Source organism: Coregonus clupeaformis, chromosome 13 (assembly GCF_020615455.1).
Source record: "Coregonus clupeaformis isolate EN_2021a chromosome 13, ASM2061545v1, whole genome shotgun sequence".
Classification (NCBI taxonomy): Eukaryota; Metazoa; Chordata; class Actinopteri; order Salmoniformes; family Salmonidae; genus Coregonus; species Coregonus clupeaformis.
In genome coordinates, this window is record NC_059204.1 from 51,498,195 (window position 1) to 51,521,373 (window position 23,179).

Below are 23,179 nucleotides of genomic sequence, written 5' to 3' on the forward strand. Positions count from 1 at the left end.
CAAATGATGTCAATTAGCCTATCAGAAGCTTCTAAAGCCATGACATCATTTTCTGGAATTTTCCAAGCTGTTTAAAGGCACAGTCAACTTAGTGTATGTAAACTTCTGAACCACTGGAATTGTGATACAGTGAATTATAAGTGAAATAATCTGTCTGTAAACAATTGTTGAAAAAATGACTTGTGTCATGCACAAAGTAGATGTCCTAACCAACTTGCCAAAACTATAGTTTGTTAACAAGAAATTTGTGGAGTGGTTGAAAAACGAGTTTTAATGACTCCAACCTAAGTGTATGTAAACTTCTGACTTCAACTGTATGTGGTAGTGGTGGAGTAGGGGCCTGAGGTCACACCGTGTGTTGTGAAATCTGTGAATGTATTGTAATATTTTTAAAATTGTATGAACTGCCTTAATTTTGCTGGACCCCAGCAGCTAATGGGGATCCATAATAAATACAAATACAAAAAATATGCATGGCTGCGTCTCAATCCACCGCATCTGCCTATGTCAGCCTTCCTCATCTGCGGTGGAAGGTGGCTGAGCTACAGCTGTGTTTATCAGACCATGAGACATCCCGAAAATTGGTCTTCTCACGAAAACATCTGTAGCTTTCGAACGGTTTGGCCTACAAAACTATTATGACCACTCTATGGAAAGGGGAGACTCTCACGAATAAGATGATCCATTTTGCTCTAAGTGTCATGGAAATTGTCTGAAGGTAACCCATACAAACAAATGGAAGTATGGAGGTAGTTTTGTGCCAACAAAAATAAGGGGTTAAATATGTGTCCAAAAAAACTAAAATATTTATATCTCCTAGGCATAGGACAGATACTTCAAAACATTAATATATTTTTTGGGGATACCTAAAGGGCCCCTAGAATTATAAATAATCCATGGTATGACCATCTTAAAACAATTCCATATGTTTAGAGGTTAATGTTAATGCAAGGGTCTAAGGCACTGCATCTCAGCGCTTGAGGCGTCACTACAGACCCTGGTTTGATCCCGGGCTGTATCACATCCGGCCGTGATTGGGAGTCCCATAGGGCAGCGCACAATTGGCCCAGTGTTGTCCGGTTTAGGGGAGGGTTTGGCCGGGGTAGGCTGTCATTGTAAATAAGAATTTGTTCTTAACTGACTTGCCTTGTTAAATAAATAAATGTTGCATAGGCTTACATTCTGAGCGGTAGATCTCAGCTTGCATTTTGACTCAGAAAGTGATCTTGACTCAGAAAAGATTGGTGACCACTGCAATAGAGTATAGTAAAATGAAGGATTGGCGTGCAGGGTTGCAATTCTCTTTTATCATAGAGTCAGTACTATCACATAATTATCAAGAAATCAATATCATATTTGTCATTATCATTAGCTACAGCCCACTCTCCTGCCCCTCCATATGCTAACTCACCCAGACCTACTGTACCTAGTTTGCCCAGTCTGGGTCGTGACTGTATGGTGGTAACGGTGGTGACGATGGTGCCGTCTGGCATGATGGTTCGGTCCACATCCACCTTCTTGGTCGGGGTGATGGAGGTGCGGAGGGGCGTGGCGTTGTGAGCTCCAAGGGGGTCCACTACCTCCAGGTACACCAGCTACAGGTGGAGGGGGACCAAGATTACCATAAATGTTATGGACTGTGTATGAAGTATTGAGAGAGCACTCAGTGTGATTCAGTCATAGAAATATAATTACTGGAAGTGACGTTCCCATTCAAGTCAATGTTCCGTTATTGTATTTCTATGTCATCTATGTTGTAACACTGACAGCTAATTATCTACACACTATGGAACAGCATTCCACCTATCGCATGACATTCACCTCAAAGGTGACCGTAGCATTGGGTGCCAGGCCGTGCCCTGGGCTGACTGACAGCACATGCTGACCAGTAGGAGCTCTGCGGGTGAGGTCCAAGGGTAGGCAGGCAAAGCCAGACAAGAATTCTGCCAAAAGAGAAAGACTAAGCATAGAAATACAGAGAAGACAACATCACTGTGTTTTGCTTACACAGAGTATAACATGACATTTGAAAAATGGTTTGAATATAGTCTTTATAGTATTGGAAATCCCAACCTAGGGCAACAGCCCTAGGTCTGGGAATCATGACGGATTCTCTTGGTAACTTTGAAAATAGAAGAAATATATATATTGGGCGAGTCCTCTTCAGACAGACAAATCTCCCAACAAATCACAAGTTTGGGCACAAGTTTGGGCTTATAATGCGGGCAGGAATTGTGCTCATGAAAAACTCTTACCATAACCTGTAGGCAGACATGTCAGAATGTCGCGATTTCAAAACCAAAGTTTGCAAGCAAAACATTTGCAGTGGTTTTAGTGAAGGTAGTTGATGCAAACTAGCCACTCATTAAAAAAGAACCTCAGTGATCTCCATCTTGCTAACTACTATTTTGTGTCTGGAAGATTGTTTACCCTAGAGCAACAAGCGGATAAGGCAGTGATGGAAGAAAACCGGATGTCCCAACTCCGCACTTTCCTCTTTGCCAAACTGACGTTGTCTAAGTACAGACGTGTATGCTGGAACATTGGTACATTGTGGGAGGCAGCCCGTCTGTCTAGAGGGACTATAGTCTTTACGAAAGTAGATAACATAGATAGACTGATATGCAATTTCTCCTTAATCTATGACCGTTTATAATAAGTATCTAATTGAGAGGTGCCTTACGTTCCCCTTTGGTGGTCTTCTCCAGCATTCTGACTCTCAGCTCTTTGGTTTCTGGAGCCAGATCCCTGCAGAACACAATCACAGATAATCACAGATTGTATGTTAAATTCACAGTAGGCATAACAGTGTCAAACAATATGAGTGCATGCTATTTAGAGTTTTCACTTGATGGCAATATCATTGTTGAACTATTATTGTAGAAATATTGTTGTTGTATAATATCAATAATTCATATCTATAATCAGGTTGTATGTGTGTGACTGCCAGTGGCTGGCTGGGCTCTGGGCTATAGCTGGCTGTCTTACAGTGAGATGTCCTCACTCCAGTCGAGTAAGTTGTCAGGGCTGGGGGTTGCAGGCAGGAAGCGGGTCCTCCTTTCTGTTAATGGCTGGTCCAGGCTCATGGTACAGCACAGCTCCCCTGAACTGCATGACTTGGCTACACACACACACACACACACACACACACACACACGGTAATCAGTATCGACTCTGGTTTTTGGAAGAAGATGATGGTGGGTCGTGGCTGATGTGATATAGCTGACCTGCTCTGAGGCAGGTTCCTCTGAGCTGGCGAAGCAGGAGCCTTCGTAAACTCTGGGACGGGGGGGTCAGACCTGTCGGGGTTAGACCTGTTCCCCTGGGGAACTGGAAGTAATGAAGAGAGAAATGGAATTAAAGACCAGAGAGTCAAATCACTAGAACATAAAACATTTAGTCATAGCTTGGTTCATCCTATCAGGAAGGTTTTGCCAATGGTAATTATATTGCAAGTGTCGCATGCTGGTTTTTCCCATGCCTATTAGCTACAGTTGATTACAGTGGGGTGCGTTTCAATGAGACATGCTCCTCCGGATGCAGAAGCAGCAATCAGTGAAGCGAGCTCTCGCTGCTTTTGATTTCTGCCTCAGTTTTTCTGCTTCTAGTCTGATGTAGCAGGGCTAAAAACAACACTAATGGAAGGAAAACACAACGCTTGCAGTGTAGTTTTAGTGTCATGGTCTTACCGTAGTGCTGGACACACAGGCCCTGAGGTTGAGGATCATGGCTGGCTGTGTGCTGAACAGAGTATCCTTCACCAGCTCCCGAATCATGTCCAGGTCTATCTCCGCATCAATCTCCTGAGCACAAAACACCACTAAAGTAAGCACTGCCTGCCGCCAAGAACTACACCAAACAGACAAAAATCTATTAGATAGTTCATAGTAAATAGATTAGGTGTATGGTGACCTGGACTGAAAAAACTCTGGGCCCTACACTGAAATGAAGTGCTGTCTAGAACCTAAAAGGGTTCTTTGGCTGTCCCCATAGGAGAACCCTTTTTGGTTCCAGGAAGAACCCTTTTGCTTTTGGGTTCCATGTAGAACCCTTTCCATAGAGGGTTCCAATCAAATCAAAGTTTATTGGTCGCATACATGGATTTGCAGATGTCATCGCAGGTGCAGCGAAATGCTTGTGTTTCTAGCTCCAACAGTGCAGTAATAATACCTAGCAATACTAAACAATACGCACATAATCCAAAAAGTTAAAATAAATAAATTAAAGCTGAAATATGTAACCTTTTGGGCGACCGGATAAAATTCACATAGAAATGCTGTTATAGATCTGTCATTCTCATTGAAAGCAAGTCTAAGAAGCGGTAGATCTGTTCTATGTGTGCTATTTCTATGCTTTCCGTTTTTTAAGTTTCGTTTTTTGCATCTTTTAGTTTCGTTTTGTACACCACCTTCAAACAGTTGAAAATACAATATCTTTGGTTATGGAAAATATATTTCACAGCGATTTAGATGGTACAATGATTTTCTATACTATACAGTATTTAATATAGGGCTCAGTTTGGGCTCGGGCCTCATCTCATCGGGCTCAGGTACAGTCAGGCTTGAATTTTCAGGCCCAATCAAAGCCCTAATCCAGACACATTTCTCCCATAACCTAACCAAGTAAAAAGTGTGACACAGCCCAGTGTACCCTAATCTGATGCAGTGCGCTGTTACCCACAACATCGCCTGCATTTCATTAAATTCAGCACTGCGTGCGCCTTCTGTCTACGTGGGCACTGACAATATGCTTTGGGAACGCCCCGCTTCTGTGGTGATTGGCTCGTAATTTGCTAGTGTCATAGGAGGTTGAACCGACGAGACCATCATATTCTCCATATCTGAGAAAATGTCAACCAACGGCCTCCAACATACTCCCGACATGGTCCCGACATGCTCCGAATTGAATTCACATACAAGCGACGGCCAGATATAAATTGACCTTTAGTATGACTGTTTCTCACCTCTCTCTGGATCCTGCGTGGGGCCACGGTGAGGGAGATCGGCTGCTGGGAGAAAGTCCAGGACACCAGCAGACCCTCTTCTTCTACTTCCTCAAGACGCACCACCAACTGATAGTGGGGAGAGGGGGATATGCATGTTACAAGGGGCAGTCGCAAGCTGGTTTAAAGGGATAGTTCACCCAAATTACAAAAGAAAAAATTGCTTTCGTTACCCTGAAAGCAGTCTATGGACAAGGTATGACAGCAATCCATGCTTTGGTTTTGTTTACCTGGCCACTGTTTCAAATGCTAACTTTTTACCATTTGTGGCACAACTCCAATGCAAGTCAATAGTATCTATATTCGCATTTTGTCACTTCATGTCCAAACCAGATTGCTTTCATACCTTGTCCATAGACTGCTTACAGTGTAAGGAAACCAATGTCATTTTGTAATTTGAGCGAACTATGCTTACTTAGTATAGCTCAACTCAATGGAATACTCATGAAGCTTGGGAGAGTTGATGATAATGAAAGTGGTGTTAAATATGCATAGGTAGGCCTGTGAGGTTTCATCCAACACAGCTACACCATTCCACTTGAGGGCAATTCAATGAAGTGAAAGCTCAACAGGGTTAACCTTTTTTGAGAGGCACACACATGCAAACTTACAAATGCAAAACCATAATGGTGATGTGTCATACCTGGGCCAGCATCGGCTTTATGGTGATCTGGTAGGTATCCATGGAAACAGCTGCAGGTGACTGCTGGGTGACAGTCACTGGGAACGTTACCGTGTCAACCGCACACTTACACCGTAAGACCTGGGGACAGGGAGAGGGAAAAGACAACTGTTAGAATCTATAATGTTCTAGAAGAAATGGGTCTATGAGAAGTCTGTCTTGATAAAGATAACAAATCATGGGTTCTATATCATGTTAACCTCTAGACAAGGCATGCATGTTTGGTTGATACTCACCATAGTGCTAGCTGATTGGTCTGTGCAGGTCACACTATCTACAATAGCAGAGGCAGGGAGCTGGAGACTGTTGTCAAAGGTGATCTGGATGGAGCTCTGAGGAAGAGAGAGCAAAAAGCATAAACATCAGACATTGTACATCAGTCTAATCTAGAGAGCTTAAACACGCAAGGAGGAAGTAATTAAGCATATTTTAGTAGCAATGATACAGATTATAAAAGAGTTGGCCTTGCGTGGCCTTGCTTGCTCAGGCTTAAACTCCAATAGCTGCTAAGAGACTTCACTACGACTTGACTTCATTGAAATGCAAATACATCTGATTCTGAGCTTTTCCTGCAGTGAAAAGTACCTCTAGTAACACTCCTCTTGAAACAAATTGCATATGCTTCCCGTCAATTAAACAATTCCCAGCACTTTGTAGCACCTGATACAGATGGATACAATGCCTATGAAAAGCATGTGGCTGACAAATCCATTGCTTGTGTGTGAAAAATGCAAACGCTTCCTCGCAAATACCAACAGAATATATTTATTGTAAGGACAGGGACACATTCTCTGTCAGAGTACAGTAGTTCAAGACCCATTACTTCATGTGACATAATACCACACAGGTGCTCTCATATGCTGTCTGTCCGTCCGCTACCACCATCTGTGCCCTGTGAGCATGACAACGCAAAGACTGCAGTCACTTCACTACAAGGGAAAATATGGTTTGATTCTCTGTGCTGCTGGCAAGTGCAGAGGAATTGGCGATGGAGATGAAAAGGAGATGAAACATATGCTCTGAATGCTCCAGTAGCCTGGCTCGGCTGCCATTTTGCACGCTCATTGAAAAGGCTTATTTTAATGAACTGCCATGATACATTCACATGTTCATTTCCCTGTTGTGTTGTGGGCAGGGCCAGGGCCATCATCACAGACCAGGTGCATTTGGTTGACAGCAGCAATCGCATTCTAGTCTCTTGGTCTCCATGATGAAAACAGAATCCCACACAGTTGGAGAGATGTCAGTTCGTGTTGATCAAATTCTGCTAGATATTTTGGCAATTTGTAATACATACCCCAGAAAACACTCACTCTCTCTCACTCACTCACTCAATCACTCACACACTCACACACTCACACACTCACACACTCACACACTCACACTGTCTGTGTACCTGTGCCAGAGGATTAGCAGTTCTGTTTCACTGGGTAGCTTTAACTGGCTCAGGAGGAGAGGGCTGGGAGGGGGAAACAAATCCCTTATTGTCAGAACATATGTTGCTCATCGTCTTACTGAAATCTCCATCAAACGGAACTGCAGGGAAGCAAGAGGTGGCTGGGGTGACGGGGCCAGGTTGTGTGTGTGTGTGTGTGTGTGTGTGTGCGCACATGTGCTTGTGTGCATGTTTGTGCATGTGTAGTGAGAGAGGTTGGGAAGGAGAAATTGTGCCAACAAAAGGACTAGAGCCAAAAATAGATCCAGCATGAGTACATGCAAGGGAGAAACAAAGTACTGTAGGCTAAATCATTCTAACCTACTGTGTACTTCAGTTTTTGTCTGGCCACATTGCTCCTGCCAAACGCCCAGCCATGCCCCCCAAATGTTTCTTCTCCGCAATGAGTCTGGATCTGACTCCCTTCCCGACCCCTTCTATAATGCGAACACATTCTAGACCGTCTGACTGGTCCCAGAAACCGATGGGTTGGGCCAGAGCCGGCCTGCATGATGATGTTATCAACATGCGTGGAAGTTTGGTGGAAGTTAAGCAAACAACAATGGCGGCGGCTACTGAAGAAAAAAAGATGTGTTGCTATCGAAGCAGTTTTTCAAAGAGTGGAGGGGATACATGCTCTGAAAGAAGAACAGTCATCGTTGAAGGCCTTCCTTCGAGGGGAAGACGTTTTCGCGATTCTTCCCTCAGGGTTTGGGAAGAGTTTAATTTACCAGCTGCCCCCACTGGTACTCAAAGTAATGGGTCGTCAAAGGCCCATAATCATTGTCATATCCCAATTGATCGCGCTGATGGAGGACCAGGTACATTTGGAAAGTAGGCCCAAGGTACATGTCGTAGCCCTTTCCTGCAGTCGAATGACATAGTGGCCACATGGGTGGAATGTTATTAATATTTTTCATAATTAATAATTATTTCAAAAAGCCCTATAATTAATAATTTCATAATTAATAAACATTACTTCTAAAAGCCCACCGAAAATCTGGTGTTTCTTTGTCAAATGGTTTTGTTATTTCAGTCTTCTGTGATGTATATAAAGTGTAATATTGGGATGTAATACATTTCTATATCTGACATGGTACAGGGGTCTTCCTTTGTGTGTGAGGTGTATCAAATCAAAAATAAAATAACATTGTGAAATGCTTCCTTACAAGCCCTTAACCAACAATGCAATTTTAAGAAAAAAAAAGTGTTAAGAAAGTGTTTACTAAAAAAAATTGAAGTAAACAATAAATAAATAAAAATTGAAAAAATAAGAAAATTGAAAAATAACAAATTATTAAAGAGCAACAATAAATTAACAGTAACTAAGCTATATACAGGGGGTACCGGTACAGAGTCAATGTGCGGGGGCACAGGTTAGTCAAGGTAGTTGAGGTAATATGTACATGTAGGTAGAGGTAAATTACTATGCATAGATAATAAACAGAGAGTAGCAGCAGCGTAATAATGTGTGTGTGTGTGTGTGTGCAAATAGTCCGGGTAGCCATTTGGTTAGCTGTTCAGGAGTCTTACAGCTTGGGGGTAGAAGCTGTTAAGAAGCCTTTTGGACCTAGACTTGGCCCTTCGGTACCGCTTGCCGTGCGGTAGCAGAGAGAACAGTCTATGACTAGGGTGGCTGGAGTCTTTGGCAATTTTTAGGGCCTTCCTCTGACACCGCCTGGTATAGAGGTCCTGGATGGCAGGAAGCTTGGCCCCAGTGATGTACTGGGCCATACGGTCGGAAGGCCGAGCAGTTGCCATACCAGGCAGTGATGCAACCAGTCAGGATGCTCTTGATGGTGCAGCTGTATAACTTTTTGAGGATCTGAGGACCCATGCCAAATCCTTTCAGTCTCCTGAGGGGGAATAGGCGTTGTCATGCCCTCTTCACGACTGTCTTGGTGTGTTTGGACCATGACAGTTTGTTGGTGATGTGGACACCAAGGAACTTGAAGCCCTCAACCTGCTCCACTACAGCCCCGTCCATGAGAATGGGGCCGTGCTCGGACCTCCTTTTCCTGTAGTCCACGATCATCTCCTGGGATAATGGTGTTGATGTGAGCCATGACCAGCCTTTCAAAGCACTTCATGGTTACAGACGTGACTGCTACGGGTCGGTAGTCATTTAGGCAGGTTACCTTGGTGTTCTTGGGCACAGGGACTATGGTGGTCTGCTTGAAACATGTTGGTATTACAGACTCGGTCAGGGACAGGTTAAAAATGTCAGTGAAGACACTTGCCAGTTGGTGAGCGCATGCTTGGAGTACACATCCTGGTAATCAGTCTGGCCCTGCGGCCTTGTGAATGTTGACCTTATAAAGGTCTTACTCACATCGGCTACGGAGAGCGTGATCACACAGTCGTCCGGAACAGCTGGTGCTCTCATGCATGCTTCAGTGTTGCTTGCCTTGAAGTGCACATAGAAGTAATTTAGCTCGTCTGGTAGGCTTGTGTCGCTGGGCAGCTCGCGGCTGTGCTTTCCTTTGTAGTCCGTAATATTTTGCAAGCCCTGCCACTTCTGACGAGTGTCGGAGCCGGTGTAGTACGATTCAATCTTAGTCCTGTATTGACGCTTTGCCTGTTTGATGGTTCGTCGGAGGGCATAGAGGGATTACTTATAAGTGTCCAGGTTAGAGTCCCGTTCCTTGAAAGCGACAGCTCTACCCTTTAGCTCAGTGCGGATGTTGCCTGTAATCCATGGCTTCTGGTTGGGGTATGTACGTATGATCACTGTGGGGATGACGTCATCGATGCATTTATTGATGAAGCCAGTAACTGATGTGATGTACTCCTCAATGCCATCGGAAGAATCCCGGAACATATTCCAGTCTGTGCTAGCAAAACAGTCCTGTAGCTTAGCATCTGCGTCATCTGACCACTTCCATATTGAGCGAGTCACTGGTACTTCCTGCTTTAGTTGTTGCTTGTAAGCAGGAATCAGGAGGATAGAGTTACTGTCAGATTTGCAAAATGGAGTGCGAGGGAGAGCTTTGTACGCGTCTCTGTGTTTTTTCCCATCTGGTTGCACATGTAACATGCTGGTAGAAATGAGGTAACACGGATTTCAAGTCCCCAGCCACTAGGAGCGCCGCCTCTGGGTGAGCATTTTCTTGTTTGCGACTAACCTGTGCCCCTGCACATTGACTCTGTACCGGTACCCCCTGTATATAGCCTTGCGACTGTTATTTTACTGCTGCTCTTTAATTATTTGTTATTTTAATTTTTTACTTAACACTTGTTTTTCTTAAAACTGCATTGTTGGTTAAGGGCTTGTAAGTAAGCATTTCACTATTTTATTCGGCGCATGTGACAAATAACATTCGATTTTATTATGGCCTTACACAGCTTGCTGAGTGCGGTCTTAGTGCCAGTATCTGTTTGTGGTGGTAAATAGACAGCCACGAAAAATATACAGTGGGGAGAACAAGTATTTGATACACTGCCGATTTTGCAGGTTTTCCTACTTACAAAGCATGTAGAGGTCTGTAATTGTTATCATAGGTACACTTCAACTGTGAGAGACGGAATCTAAAACAAAAATCCAGAAAATCACATTGTATGATTTGTAAGTAATACATTTGCATTTTATTGCATGACATAAGTATTTGATCACCTACCAACCAGTAAGAATTCCGGCTCTCACAGACCTGTTAGTTTTTCTTTAAGAAGCCCTCCTGTTCTCCACTCATTACCTGTATTAACTGCATCTGTTTGAACTCGTTACCTGTATAAAAGACACCTGTCCACACATTCAATCAAACAGACTCCAACCTCTCCACAATGGCCAAGACCAGAGAGCTGTGTAAGGACATCAGGGATAAAATTGTAGACCTGCACAAGGCTGGGATGGGCTACAGGACAATAGGCAAGCAGCTTGGTGAGAAGGCAACAACTGTTGGCGCAATTATTAGAAAATGGAAGAAGTTCAAGATGACGGTCAATCACCCCTCGGTCTGGGGCTCCATGCAAGATCTCACCTCGTGGGGCATCAATGATCATGAGGAAGGTGAGGGATCAGCCCAGAACCACACGGCAGGACCTGGTCAATGACCTGAAGAGAGCTGGGACCACAGTCTCAAAGAAAACCATTAGTAACACACTACGCCGTCATGGATTAAAATCCTGCAGCGCACGCAAGGTCCCCCTGCTCAAGCCAGCGCATGTCCAGGCCCGTTTGAAGTTTGCCAATGACCATCTGGATGATCCAGAGGAGGAATGGGAGAAGGCCATGTGGTCTGATGAGACAAAAATAGAGCTTTTTGGTCTAAACTCCACTCGCCGTGTTTGGAGGAAGAAGAAGGATGAGTATAACCCCAAGAACACCATCCCAACCGTGAAGCATGGAGGTGGAAACATCATTCTTTGGGGATGCTTTTCTGCAAAGGGGACAGGATGACTGCACCGTATTGAGGGGAGGATGGATGGGGCCATGTATCGCGAGATCTTGACCAACAACCTCCTTCCCTCAGTAAGAGCATTGAAGATGGGTCGTGGCTGGGTCTTCCAGCATGACAACGACCCGAAACACACAGCCAGGGCAACTAAGGAGTGGCTCCGTAAGAAGCATCTCAAGATCCTGGAGTGGCCTAGCCAGTCTCCAGACCTGAACCCAATAGAAAATCTTAGGAGGGAGCTGAAAGTCCGTATTGCCCCGCGACAGCCCCGAAACCTGAAGGATCTGGAGAAGGTCTGTATGGAGGAGTGGGCCAAAATCCCTGCTGCAGTGTGTGCAAACCTGGTCAAGACCTACAGGAAACGTTTTATCTCTGTAATTGCAAACAAAGCTTTCTGTACCAAATATTAAGTTCTACTTTTCTGATGTATCAAATACTTATGTCATGCAATAAAATGCAAATTAATTACTTAAAAATCATACAATGTGATTTTCTGGATTTTGGTTTTAGATTCCGTCTCTCACAGTTGAAGTGTACCTATGATAAAAATTACAGACCTCTACATGCTTTGTAGTAGGAAAACCTGCAAAATCGGCAGTGTATCAAATACTTGTTCTCCCCATTGTAGATGAAAACTCTTTTGGTAAATAGTGTGGTCTACAGCTTATCATGAGATACTCTACCTCAGGCGAGCAAAACCTTGAGACCTCATTAATATTAGATTTCATGCACCAGCTGTTATTGACAAATAGACACAGACCACCACCCCTTGTTTACCGGAGGCAGCTGTTCTATCTTACCGATGCACGGAAAACCCTGCCAGCTGTATGTTATCCATGTCGTCGTTCAGCCACGACTCGGTGAAACATAAGATATTACCGTTTTTAATGGCCCGTTGGTAGGATAGTCTTGATCAGAGCTCATCAAGTTTATCATCCAATGATTGCGCGTTGGCTAATAGGACAGATGGTAGAGGCGGATTACCCACTCGCCGTCTGATTCTTACAAGGCACCCCGACCTTCGATCCCTATATCTCCGTCTCTTCTTCATTCGAATGACGGGGATTTGGGCCTTGTCCGGTGTCTGAAGTAAATCCTTTGCGTCCGACTCGTTAAAATAAAAGATCTTCAGAACGAGGTGAGTAATCGCTGTTCTGATATCCAGAAGCTATTTTAAGTCATAAGAGACGGTAGCAAAACATTATGTACAAAATAAGTTACAAATAATGCAAAAAAACACACACAATAGCACAATTGGTTAGTAGCCTGTAAAACAGCAGCCATCTCCTCCGGCGCTTTTGTTTCAAAGTAGTTTTGTTTAAGACTACCAAGAAACACTCTGTGACCCCGATTTAGCCCACTGCAGTAAAATGTTAACTTAGTTTGAGAAAAGCTAAGGGATTGGTCAAAAGATGGCTGAGTAACAAACAAACAAAAATCAGATTTTACATGTCCATTTAAGCTACTGTAAATCCACTCCACAGTGGCCTGTCAACTTTGTCATCGCTATCATGGACGTCCCTAAGATGAACCACACTGAATTTGGTATTGATATTTAAAAAACCAAGGAAAATATTAACTAATTATTTGCATATGTAACACTAATGCTCACAATCATCTGCAATCATCTTCTCCTCATGAATCATACGTCAGATTCACTCCAGATTTTGTATTTAGACTCATTACGTCAGTTTTTAATGTCTTGAATCGATGCTGCATTCAAATATGGCCGCACTGGACCTATAGATGCACGTTAGCACATATGCTAATGCAAAAAATACTTTTAAACGTTCCCATGAACCATAAATCAGATTGACTCCAGATGTGGTATTCGGAAAGTATTCAGACCCCTTGACCTTTTCCACATTTTGTTACGTTACAGCCTTATTCTAAAATGGATTTTTCCTCATCAATCTACACACAATACCCCATAATGACAAAGTGAAAACAAGTTTAGACAATTTTGCAAATTTATTAAAAATAAAAAGTATTCAGACCCTTTGCTATGAAACTCGAAATTGAGCTCAGGTGCATCATGTTTCCATTGATGATCCTTGAGATGTTTCTACAACTTGATTGGACATGATTTGGAAAGGCACACACCTGTCTATATAAGGTCCCACAGTTGATAGTGCATGTCAGAGCAAAAACCAAGCCATGAGGTCGAAGGAATTGTCCGTAGAGCTCCGAGACAGGATTGTGTCGAGGCACAGATCTGGGGAAGGGTACCAAAACATTTCTGCAGCATTGAAGGTCCACAAGAACACAGTGGCCTCCATCATTCTTAAATGGAAGAGGTTTGGATATTGGCGGGAACTGGAACACACTGTTGTACACGTCGATCAAGAGCATCCCAAACATGCTCAATGGGTGACATGTCTTGTGAGTATGAAGGCCATGAAAGAACTGGGACATTTTCAGCTTTCAAGAATTCTTAGCACACTGCAACCCAGCCTTGAGGTATTCCAAAAACCACCCATTATTTTTTCGAAATTATCACATAAATATGTTTATGAATTCTGTCCGAAAGTAAAGTGCTCAGCCTTGTTTGAGAGCAAATATCAACACTTACAGATGAGTGCCATCAACAACAACACTTCAGATGCTTAGGTGAGGACATCCATAGCATGAAGCTCTGCCTTGGATGACATAGCATCTGACATTCTTCCTCAATGATGCCACACAACTAACATAATCTGAAGGGTACAAACTTCATGTTATTGCTTACCTTACCGCTGTGGTACTCCATTGTGATGGCATTTCTTTGGTGTTCGCTGCCTGAGCTGGGCTGGGAGGGTTGGGGAACCTCTTTTTCACTGCCCTGGGGTTCTTGGGTCGGCTCCCTCATCCTCTTCTCACTCGTCCCCGGTGTTTGATGCTCTGATTGCCATTTCTTTAAAATGCTAACAGACTCTTCTACCCTGACAAATAGGTGATGGCACTTCCCACTGGGTCAGTTCAACGTCTAGTTTTGATTGACGTTTGGTTCAGTTGTCAACTAATGTGAATTCAACATGAAATCATTAAAAACAATTCACCATATCATTGGATTTAGTTAAAAAGTTGGTTGAAAAAAGGATGAAATTATGACTTTTTGCTAATACAATCAGTTTTCCACGTCGATTCATTCGTCAGATTATTCAGGGTTGAAATGACATCGAAACAACGTTGATTCAACCAGTTTTTGCCCAGTGGGTTAGCAGAAATTCTGCATGAGTTCACCCCTGGCTGATTAGTTAGCGCTAAACCAGTGGCAAAGAATCTGTCGCATAACCTTTTTTAATTTGCTGCTTTGGGCTTGTCAAATATTTTTGGGTTGCCTGTAATGTCCCCTTGATAAGCAGATTTTGACCGCAGAGCCAACTGGTGTTCTCTATTGATGAAAACTAGCTATGTAGAACTAACTGAGATTGGCTCTCTGACATCCAAACGGATTATAACCAGCGTGTTTTACAGTTCATCGAGCGGATAGAAAGCGTGCTCTCTCTGGCAAGAACAAAGGCGGTGGTGTCTACTTCATGACCAATAACAAGTGGTGCGATGGGGGAAACTTACAGGAACTTGCGAGCTTCTGCTCCCCCGACTTGGAATACTTGGTCATTAAATGTCACCCTTTTTACTTTCGAAGAGTGTCCTCAGGGATTATCGCCACAGCTGTGTACATCCCGCCCCAAGCCGAACAAACTGGAGACCGTATACCCGGAGGCAGCGTTTATTGTTGTGGGGGACTTTAACAAAAGTAATTTAACGTCCATGCTCCCGACTTACTATCAACACAGACTGTCCAACTCGCGGATATTCCACTCTTGACCACTGATACACGCCTTTTCGCCAAGGGTATAAGGCCCCTCCCGTCTTCCTTTCGGCAAATCTGACCACGACTCCATTTTGCTCCTCCCCGCCTACAAACAAAGACTCAAGAGGGAAGTTCCAGTGATCAGGTCTGTACAACGCTGGTCTGACAAATCAGAATCCATGCTCCAAGACTGTTTTGATCACGTGGACTGGAATATGTTCCGGGGCGCCTCTGGGGATAAAATGAATGAATACGCCGACTGAGCCACCGGATTCATCAAAATATGCATAGATGATGTGATACCGATGGTGTCTTTCAAAACTTACCGAATCAAAAACCATGGATTGATGGCAGCCTTGTCGGGAAACTGAAGGAGAGAGATACTGCTTATAAACACGAAAAGGTGATCAGGGACAATTGTATGGTTAAACAGAACGAATACGACCTACACAGATCGATCAAGATGGCGAGACACAAGTATAGGGTTAAAGTGGAAGAGGAACTCAGCGGGTCGGACACGAGACATATGTGGCAGGGGCTTCTAACGATCACGGATTACAAAAAGAAAGCCAGTCACGTCGCGGACACCAACGCTGCCTTACTGGACGAGCTAAACACCTTTTGCTCACGCTTCGAGCGTAACGACTCTGAGCTGCAGAGGAGAGCACCTGAGGACAACACCTGAGGACAACAAGGGCTATGTGCTTATGGTCTCCACAGAGGACATATGTAAGTCATTCAAGCGTGTTAACCCTCGCAAGGCTGCCGGCCCAGATGGCATCCCTAGCCGCACCCTCAGAGCATGTGCAGACCAGCTGGCTGTTGTGTTTTCTGACATTTCAATCTCTCTCTAGCTCAGGCCGTTATCCTCACCTAATTCATGATGTCCACTATCATCCCCGTGCCCAAGAAAGGGAAAGATACTGAACTGAATGACTACCGACCCGTAGCACTCACTTCCGTCATCATGAAGTGCTTAAAGAGGTTAGTCAAAGACCACATCACCTCCTCCCTCCCCGACACACTCGACCCTCTCCAATTCGCTTACCGCGCCAACAGATCCACGGACGATGCAATCGCCATTGCACTGCCCTCACCCACCTGGACAAAATGAATGCATATGTGAGGACGTTGTTTGGTTACAGCTCGGCCTTCAATACCATAGTGCTCTCTAAGCTAACCACAAAGTTCACGGCCCTAGGACTGAACTCTTACCGATGCCACTGGGTCCTGGACTTCCTGACGGGCCATCCCCAGGTAGTAAAGGTAGGCAACATTACCTCCTCCACACTGATCCTCAACACGGGGACCCCACAAGGGTGCGTCCTCATCCCCTCCTGTACTCCCTGTATACCCACGACTGTGTGGCCTCACACAGTTCCAACTCCATCAAAAAGTTAGCTGACGACACGACAGTAGTAGGCCTGATTACCAACAACAATGAGACAATGAGGCAATCTGACTGCGTGATGCCAGGTAAACAATCTCTCCCTCAACGTCAGCAAAACAAAGGAGCTGATTGTGGACTTCAGGAGGAACCAGGCTGGGCACGCCCCCATCCTTATCAACGGGGCAGCCGTGGAGACGGTCAAAAACGTCAAGTTCCTAGGCGTACACATCTCTGAGAAGCTGAAATGGTCAAATCACACGGACACCGTGGTGTAGAAGGCACGACAGCAACTCTTCAACCTCAGGAGGCTGAATAAATTTAGCCTGTCCCCGAGAGCCCTCAGTGTTCTACAGGAGCACCATCGAGAGCATACTGTTGGGCTGCATCACAGCCTGGTACAGCAACTCCACCGCTGATGACCGCAAGGGTCTACAGAGGGTGGTACGCTCAGCCGAACGCACCATTGGGTGCACACCGCCTGCCCTCCAGGACACCTACAATACCAGTGTCATAGGAAGGCCAAAAAGAGCATCAAGTACCTCAGCCACCGAGCCACGGCCTGTTCTCCCCACTTCCATCACTCAGACGTGTGCAGTACAGGAGCATCATGGCAAAAACTGTCAGACTGGCCAATAGCTTCTACCCCCAGACCATCAGACTGCTGAATAGCCATCACTAGGCAGCTACCTACTTCCTCCCCCTCCCCCCAGCCCCCTCCTGCTGCACCTCCTATGGACATTTACCCTGCCCCCACCCCCCAGTGGACATTTATCATTGTTACAGTTGTAAATATGTATATATATTATTATTGTTATTTCTCTGATTGGTTAGAGACGAACCAATCGCTGATTACTTTGTTTTGTACAACGCCCCTCATTTTGACGTCACCACAAACGACTTCAATGATGGCAGTCTCAGACTGAAGTATGTAGCGATCATAGAGCAGCAGAATAATTCAGTTTGAGTCATCAGGCAACATCAGTTTGCCCTGGCATATGGAGTGCTTACTCAACCACCCATAGCTCCGCTGTGTGCAGTGAGGGATTTTGATTAGACAGTGACTTGACCCTCCTGTTTATATAACTTTGCATAGCTCTCGGATATCACTTTGCCTTCAATAAGTGCTATGACCATATCATTTCAATAAATCAAAACATGGCATGACAAACATTTACCCTCACCATGAGGTCAAGCTAGTGTAGAGCAGCATCTACTGTACTCTCCCCCACTATTATCATTCACTTTGAATCCCAACCCTGTGCAAAACAAAACACTGAATGGTCGATACTATCATCCTCAGTCATTTGTGTAATGCAATTAGAGACTACATTCATATATCCTGAGTCATTACAATTAAACTTTTCTTATTTAAATCCTCTTAAATCTATTATTTACTGCACCTGATGCTATATGGTTTAACGACAGAGTCTGAGAGGAAGAGATTTGAGATTGGCTTACTCCTCATGTGGGAGAAGTGACAGTCACAGTTACAGCTTTGTCCTTGTGAGCTGCCACTGAGAGAGTGGGAGTCTCTACAGAGGGCATTTCTAGAGTGAGATCCTTCCTGAGGACGTCCAGGGTGTCACTTTGTGTTTGTGTCACTGTCCTGAAGCCCACGGGTCTCTGGGTAACTACAGTGCCTTCAGAAAGTTTTCACACCCTGTGACGGTTCTCATTCCCGTCACCATCTATTAGAAATGTTCACGTATTACAAGTTATTATTTTTATTGTTTATTGAGCACAGGTGCAGCAGAGCGCCATATGCGCGAGGTGTTGGGAGCCGGGGGAAGACACACAATGGGCACACAGCAAGCTGTAACAGAACAAACAAACACCACATTTTAGCGATCTCTGGTCCATTGTTCGACTGATCACCTAATATTGTTAAGAGTCGTTATGTTGTGCTCTCTCTGTATGTGAATGTCTGTTCGCTAACTGCATTTGTATTTCAGAAGCTGAGCCGTGTACTGCATGATGTGCATTCCATTCGCTTCGTCTCATCCTGGGTTTTTTAAAGGAAGTGACGGCGCATTCAGCCCCTTTTTATGAAAGGGTTCCCGCCACTGTTGATCAGGTGATCATGTGTATTTCTAGAAGTAATTGATAGTCATGACGTTTGATATTATTGTGCAACGTTGTATTACTGTTAATGATTAACATATGAAAAGGATAATGAAGTAACATGTAAATTGGTGAATATTGAAGTGAATGGATATGTTGGTTTGTTCCACATTGTCATGATATAAAGAGCCTCATCTTGCACTTCTTTCCTTTATCAAAAATATATATAAAATTAAAAATACATATTATCCTTTCAAAAAAAATCTAATCTAAGATTGTTTTAAAAGACCTCACTTCTTATCGTTGTTACCTTTTAGTTTGTTAACGTTTGTTTCAATTAAAATCTTGTTGGGAAATAAGTTAGCCGATTGTGTTTTGACCCCCCCCCCCCCCCAAGGCCTTGAGTCAACCACAATCTCCCTCCTTTCCCCCTGCCTGCCTTGCCTCCTCCTCTCAGTCAATGAGATGAAACGGATAGAAAAGAGCAGAAACTCTGAACTATCTAATCAGGCTCCAGTTCTACCTACCTACATACCTGCCTACCTACCTACCAGGGCCAGTCAGAGCTGGAGTGCTAAGTTCAGGTAATGGCGCTGGGATGTATAGCGTCCGTTTTATGTGCTCCTGACCAATTATGCAATTTTTTAAATACTTTTTTTGCTGGTCGTAACTTCCTATTACTGAAAAGAGCTTCTGGACATAAGAACAGCAATCACTAACCTTGATTGAAGAATTCTACTTCAATGACTCGGCCGCGCAGGATATACTGCTCACCCGGGACCAGGCCCTAATCCCCGACACTCGGAAGAGGAAAAGACGATGATATAGAGGCCGACGTGGGGGCAGCCTGATGAAACTAAGGTGGCGAGTGAATAAACCACCTCTACCCTCTGTTCTATTGGCGAATGTACAATCACTGGAGAACAAACTAGATTGATTTAGCCCACTGCACCCTGGAACTATTCCAATTTGCATACCGCCCCAATAGATCCACAGATGATGCAATCTCTATTGCGCTCCACACTTCCCTTTCCCACTTGGACAAAAGGAACACCTACGTGAGAATGCTGGTCATTGACTACAGTTCAGCGTTCAACGCCATAGTGCCCTCAAAGCTCATCACTAAGCTAAGGTCCCTGGGACTGAACACCTCCCTCTGAAACTGGATCCTGGACTTCCTGACGGCCCGCCCCCAGGTGGTGAGGGTCGGCAACAACACATCCGCCACACTGACCCTCAACACGAGGGCCCCTCAGGGGTGTGTGCTTAGTCCCATCCTGTACTCCCTGTTCACGGCACGACTCCAACACCATCATTAACATTGCCGATGACACGACGGTGGTAGGCCTGATCACAGACGCCGATGAGACAGCCTATAAGGAGGAGGTCAGAGACCTGGCAGTGTGGTGCCAGGACAACAACCTCTCCCTCAGTCAGTAAGACAAAGAAGCTGTTCGTGGACTACAGGAAACGGAGGGCCCAGCATGCCCCCATTCACATCGACGGGGCTGTAGTGGAGCGTGTCGAGAGCTTCAAGTTCCTCAGTTTCCACATCACCAAGGATCTATCATGGTCCAAACACACCAATACAGTCGTGAAGAGGGCACGACAACGCCTCTTCCCCCTCAGGAGGCTGAAAAATGTGGCATGGGTCCGCAGATTCTCAAAAAGTTCTACAGCTGCACCATCGAGGGCATCTTGAATGGCTGCATCACCGCTTGGTATGGCAACTGCTTGGCATCCGACCGCAAGGCGCTACAGAGGGTAGTGCGTACGGCCCAGTACATCACGGGGGCCGGGCTCCCTGCCATCCATTACCTCTATACCAGGCGGTGTCAGAGGAAGAGTCCAGCCACGCAAGCCACAAACTGTTCTCTCTGCTACTGCACGGCAAGCGGTACCAATGCACCAAGTCTGGTACCAATACACCAAGTCTGGTACCAACAGGAACCTTAATAGCTTCTACCCCCAAGCCATAAGACTTCTAAACAAGACTGCTAAATAGCTATTGACTACCCGGACTACCTGCATTTACCCCTTTTTTGCACTAACTCTCTTGCACTGACTCTATGCACACACACTGGACTCTACCCACATACTTACACTGACAGCCCAACACGCACACACATAACATGAACACACATGCATACTGATGCCACACACACACATTTTCACTCACCACATATGCTGCTGCTAGTCACTTTATCCCTATCTACAGTGAGGGAAAAAGGTATTTGATCCCCTGCTGATTTTGTATGTTTGCCCACTGACAAAGACATGATCAGTCTATAATTGTAATGGTAGGTTTATTTGAACAGTGAGACAGAATAACAACAAAAAAATCCAGAAAAACGCATGTCAAAAATGTTAGAAATTGATTTGCATTTTAATGAGGGACATAAGTATTTGACCCCTCTGCAAAACATGACTTAGTACTTGGTGGCAAAACCCTTGTTGGCAATCACAGAGGTCAGACGTTTCTTGTAGTTGGCCACCAGGTTTGCACACATCTCAGGAGGGATTTTGTCCCACTCCTCTTTGCAGATCTTCTCCAAGTCATTAAGGTTTCGAGGCTGACGTTTGGCAACTTGAACCTTCAGCTCCCTCCACAGATTTTCTATGGGATTAAGGTCTGGAGACTGGCTAGGCCACTCCAGGACCTTAATGTGCTTCTTCTTGAGCCACTCCTTTGTTGCCTTGGCCGTGTGTTTTGGGTTATTGTCATGCTGGAATACACACCCATGACCCATTTTCAATGCCCTGGCTGAGGGAAGGAGGTTCTCACCCAAGATTTGACGGTACATGGCCCTGTCCATCGTCAGTTTACATTTACATTTTAGTCATTTAGCAGACGCTCTTATCCAGAGCGATTTACAGGAGCAATTAGGGTTAAGTGCCTTGCTCAAGGGCACTGCGACAGCTTTTTCACCTAGTCGGCTCGGGGATTAGAACCAGCGACCTTTCGGTTACTGGCACAACGCTCTTAACCTGCCGCCACCTCCATGTTTGACGGTGGGGATGGTGTTCTTGGGGTCATAGGCAGCATTCCTCCTCCTCCAAACACGGCGAGTTGAGTTGATGCCAAAGAGCTCGATTTTGGTCTCATCTGACCACAGCACTTTCACCCAGTTCTCCTCTGAATCATTCAGATGTTCATTGGCAGACTTCAGACGGCCCTGTATATGTGCTTTCTTGAGCAGGGGTCACTCACGGCGTAGTGTGTTACCAATTGTTTTATTGGTGACTATGGTCCCAGCTGCCTAGAGATCATTGACAAGATCCTCCCGTGTAGTTCTGGGCTGATTCCTCACCGTTCTCATGATCATTGCAACTCCACGAGGTGAGATCTTGCATGGAGCCCCAGGCCGAGGGAGATTGACAGTTATTTTGTGTTTCTTCCATTTGCGAATAATCGCACCAACTGTTGTCACCTTCTCACCAAGCTGCTTGGCGATGGTCTTGTAGCCCATTCCAGCCTTGTGTACGTCTACAATCTTGTCCCTGACATCCTTGGAGAGCTCTTTGGTCTTGGCCATGGTGGAGAGTTAGGAATCTGATTGATTGATTGCTTCTGTGGACAGGTGTATTTTATACAGGTAACAAACTGAGATTAGGAGCACTCCCTTTAGGAGTGTGCCTCTAATCTCAGCTCGTTACCTGTATAAAAGACACCTGAGAGCCAGAAATCTTTCTGATTGAGAGGGGGTCAAATACTTATTTCCCTCATTAAAATGCAAATCAATTTATAACATTTTTCACATGCGTTTTTCTGGATTTTTTTTTTGTTATTCTGTCTCTCACTGTTCAAATAAACCTACCATTAAAATTATAGACTGATCATTTCTTTGTCAGTGGGCAAACGTACAAAATCAGCAGGGGATCAAATACTTTTTTCCCTCACTGTATATGTACAGTACATAGCTACCTCAATTAGTGGTCCTCTGTAGCTCAGCTGGTAGAGTACGGCGCTTGTAATGCCAAGGTAGTGGGTTCGAACCCCGGGACCACCCATACACAAAAATGTATGCACGCATGACTGTAAGTCGCTTAGGATAAAAGCGTCTGCTAAATGGCATATTATTATTATAATTACCTCGTACCCCTGCACATCGATATATAAATATATATATATATATATATTTAACCAATTTTGATTTCAAGCTGTGACACAACAAAATATGGAATATGTCAAGGGGTATGAATACTTTCTGAAGGCACTGTAAACTATTCTACTATGGGGTTGTCTGATTTTTCTATTCATTACTCGTTTTGTTTGCAGAGTAAATGTAAATATGGACTGTTCTAGCATCTTTAAAATACGCCTAGGCAGAAATATTGCTTCATGTCCTATATTATTTGGTCATGTACAATGATTTTGCCGAGGTGCAGCGCCAGAGCTAAATGACTGCAACGGAAACA

At 44.6% G+C, this 23,179-nt stretch overlaps 1 protein-coding gene across 4 annotated transcripts in view; it reads right to left on the bottom strand.

The window, feature by feature from the left end:
• The window catches only part of c2cd2l (c2cd2 like), a 54,958-nt gene that overhangs the window by 21,245 nt on the left and 10,534 nt on the right, over positions 1-23,179 (bottom strand). For 2 of the 4 annotated variants that reach the window (XM_041894546.2, XM_041894544.2), the window contains exons 3-11: positions 5,921-6,016; positions 5,646-5,765; positions 4,964-5,071; positions 3,690-3,803; positions 3,228-3,330; positions 2,989-3,121; positions 2,684-2,748; positions 1,822-1,943; positions 1,427-1,595 (exon numbers count right to left, since the gene is read on the bottom strand). In XM_041894546.2, the coding sequence (XP_041750480.1) occupies positions 1,427-1,595; positions 1,822-1,943; positions 2,684-2,748; positions 2,989-3,121; positions 3,228-3,330; positions 3,690-3,803; positions 4,964-5,071; positions 5,646-5,765; positions 5,921-6,016 (1,030 nt within the window). Of the gene's footprint in view, positions 1-1,411; positions 1,596-1,821; positions 1,944-2,683; positions 2,749-2,988; positions 3,122-3,227; positions 3,331-3,689; positions 3,804-4,963; positions 5,072-5,645; positions 5,766-5,920; positions 6,017-23,179 lie in introns of all 4 variants that reach the window. The other 2 variants (XM_041894545.2, XM_041894543.2) reach the window with 1 other exon arrangement.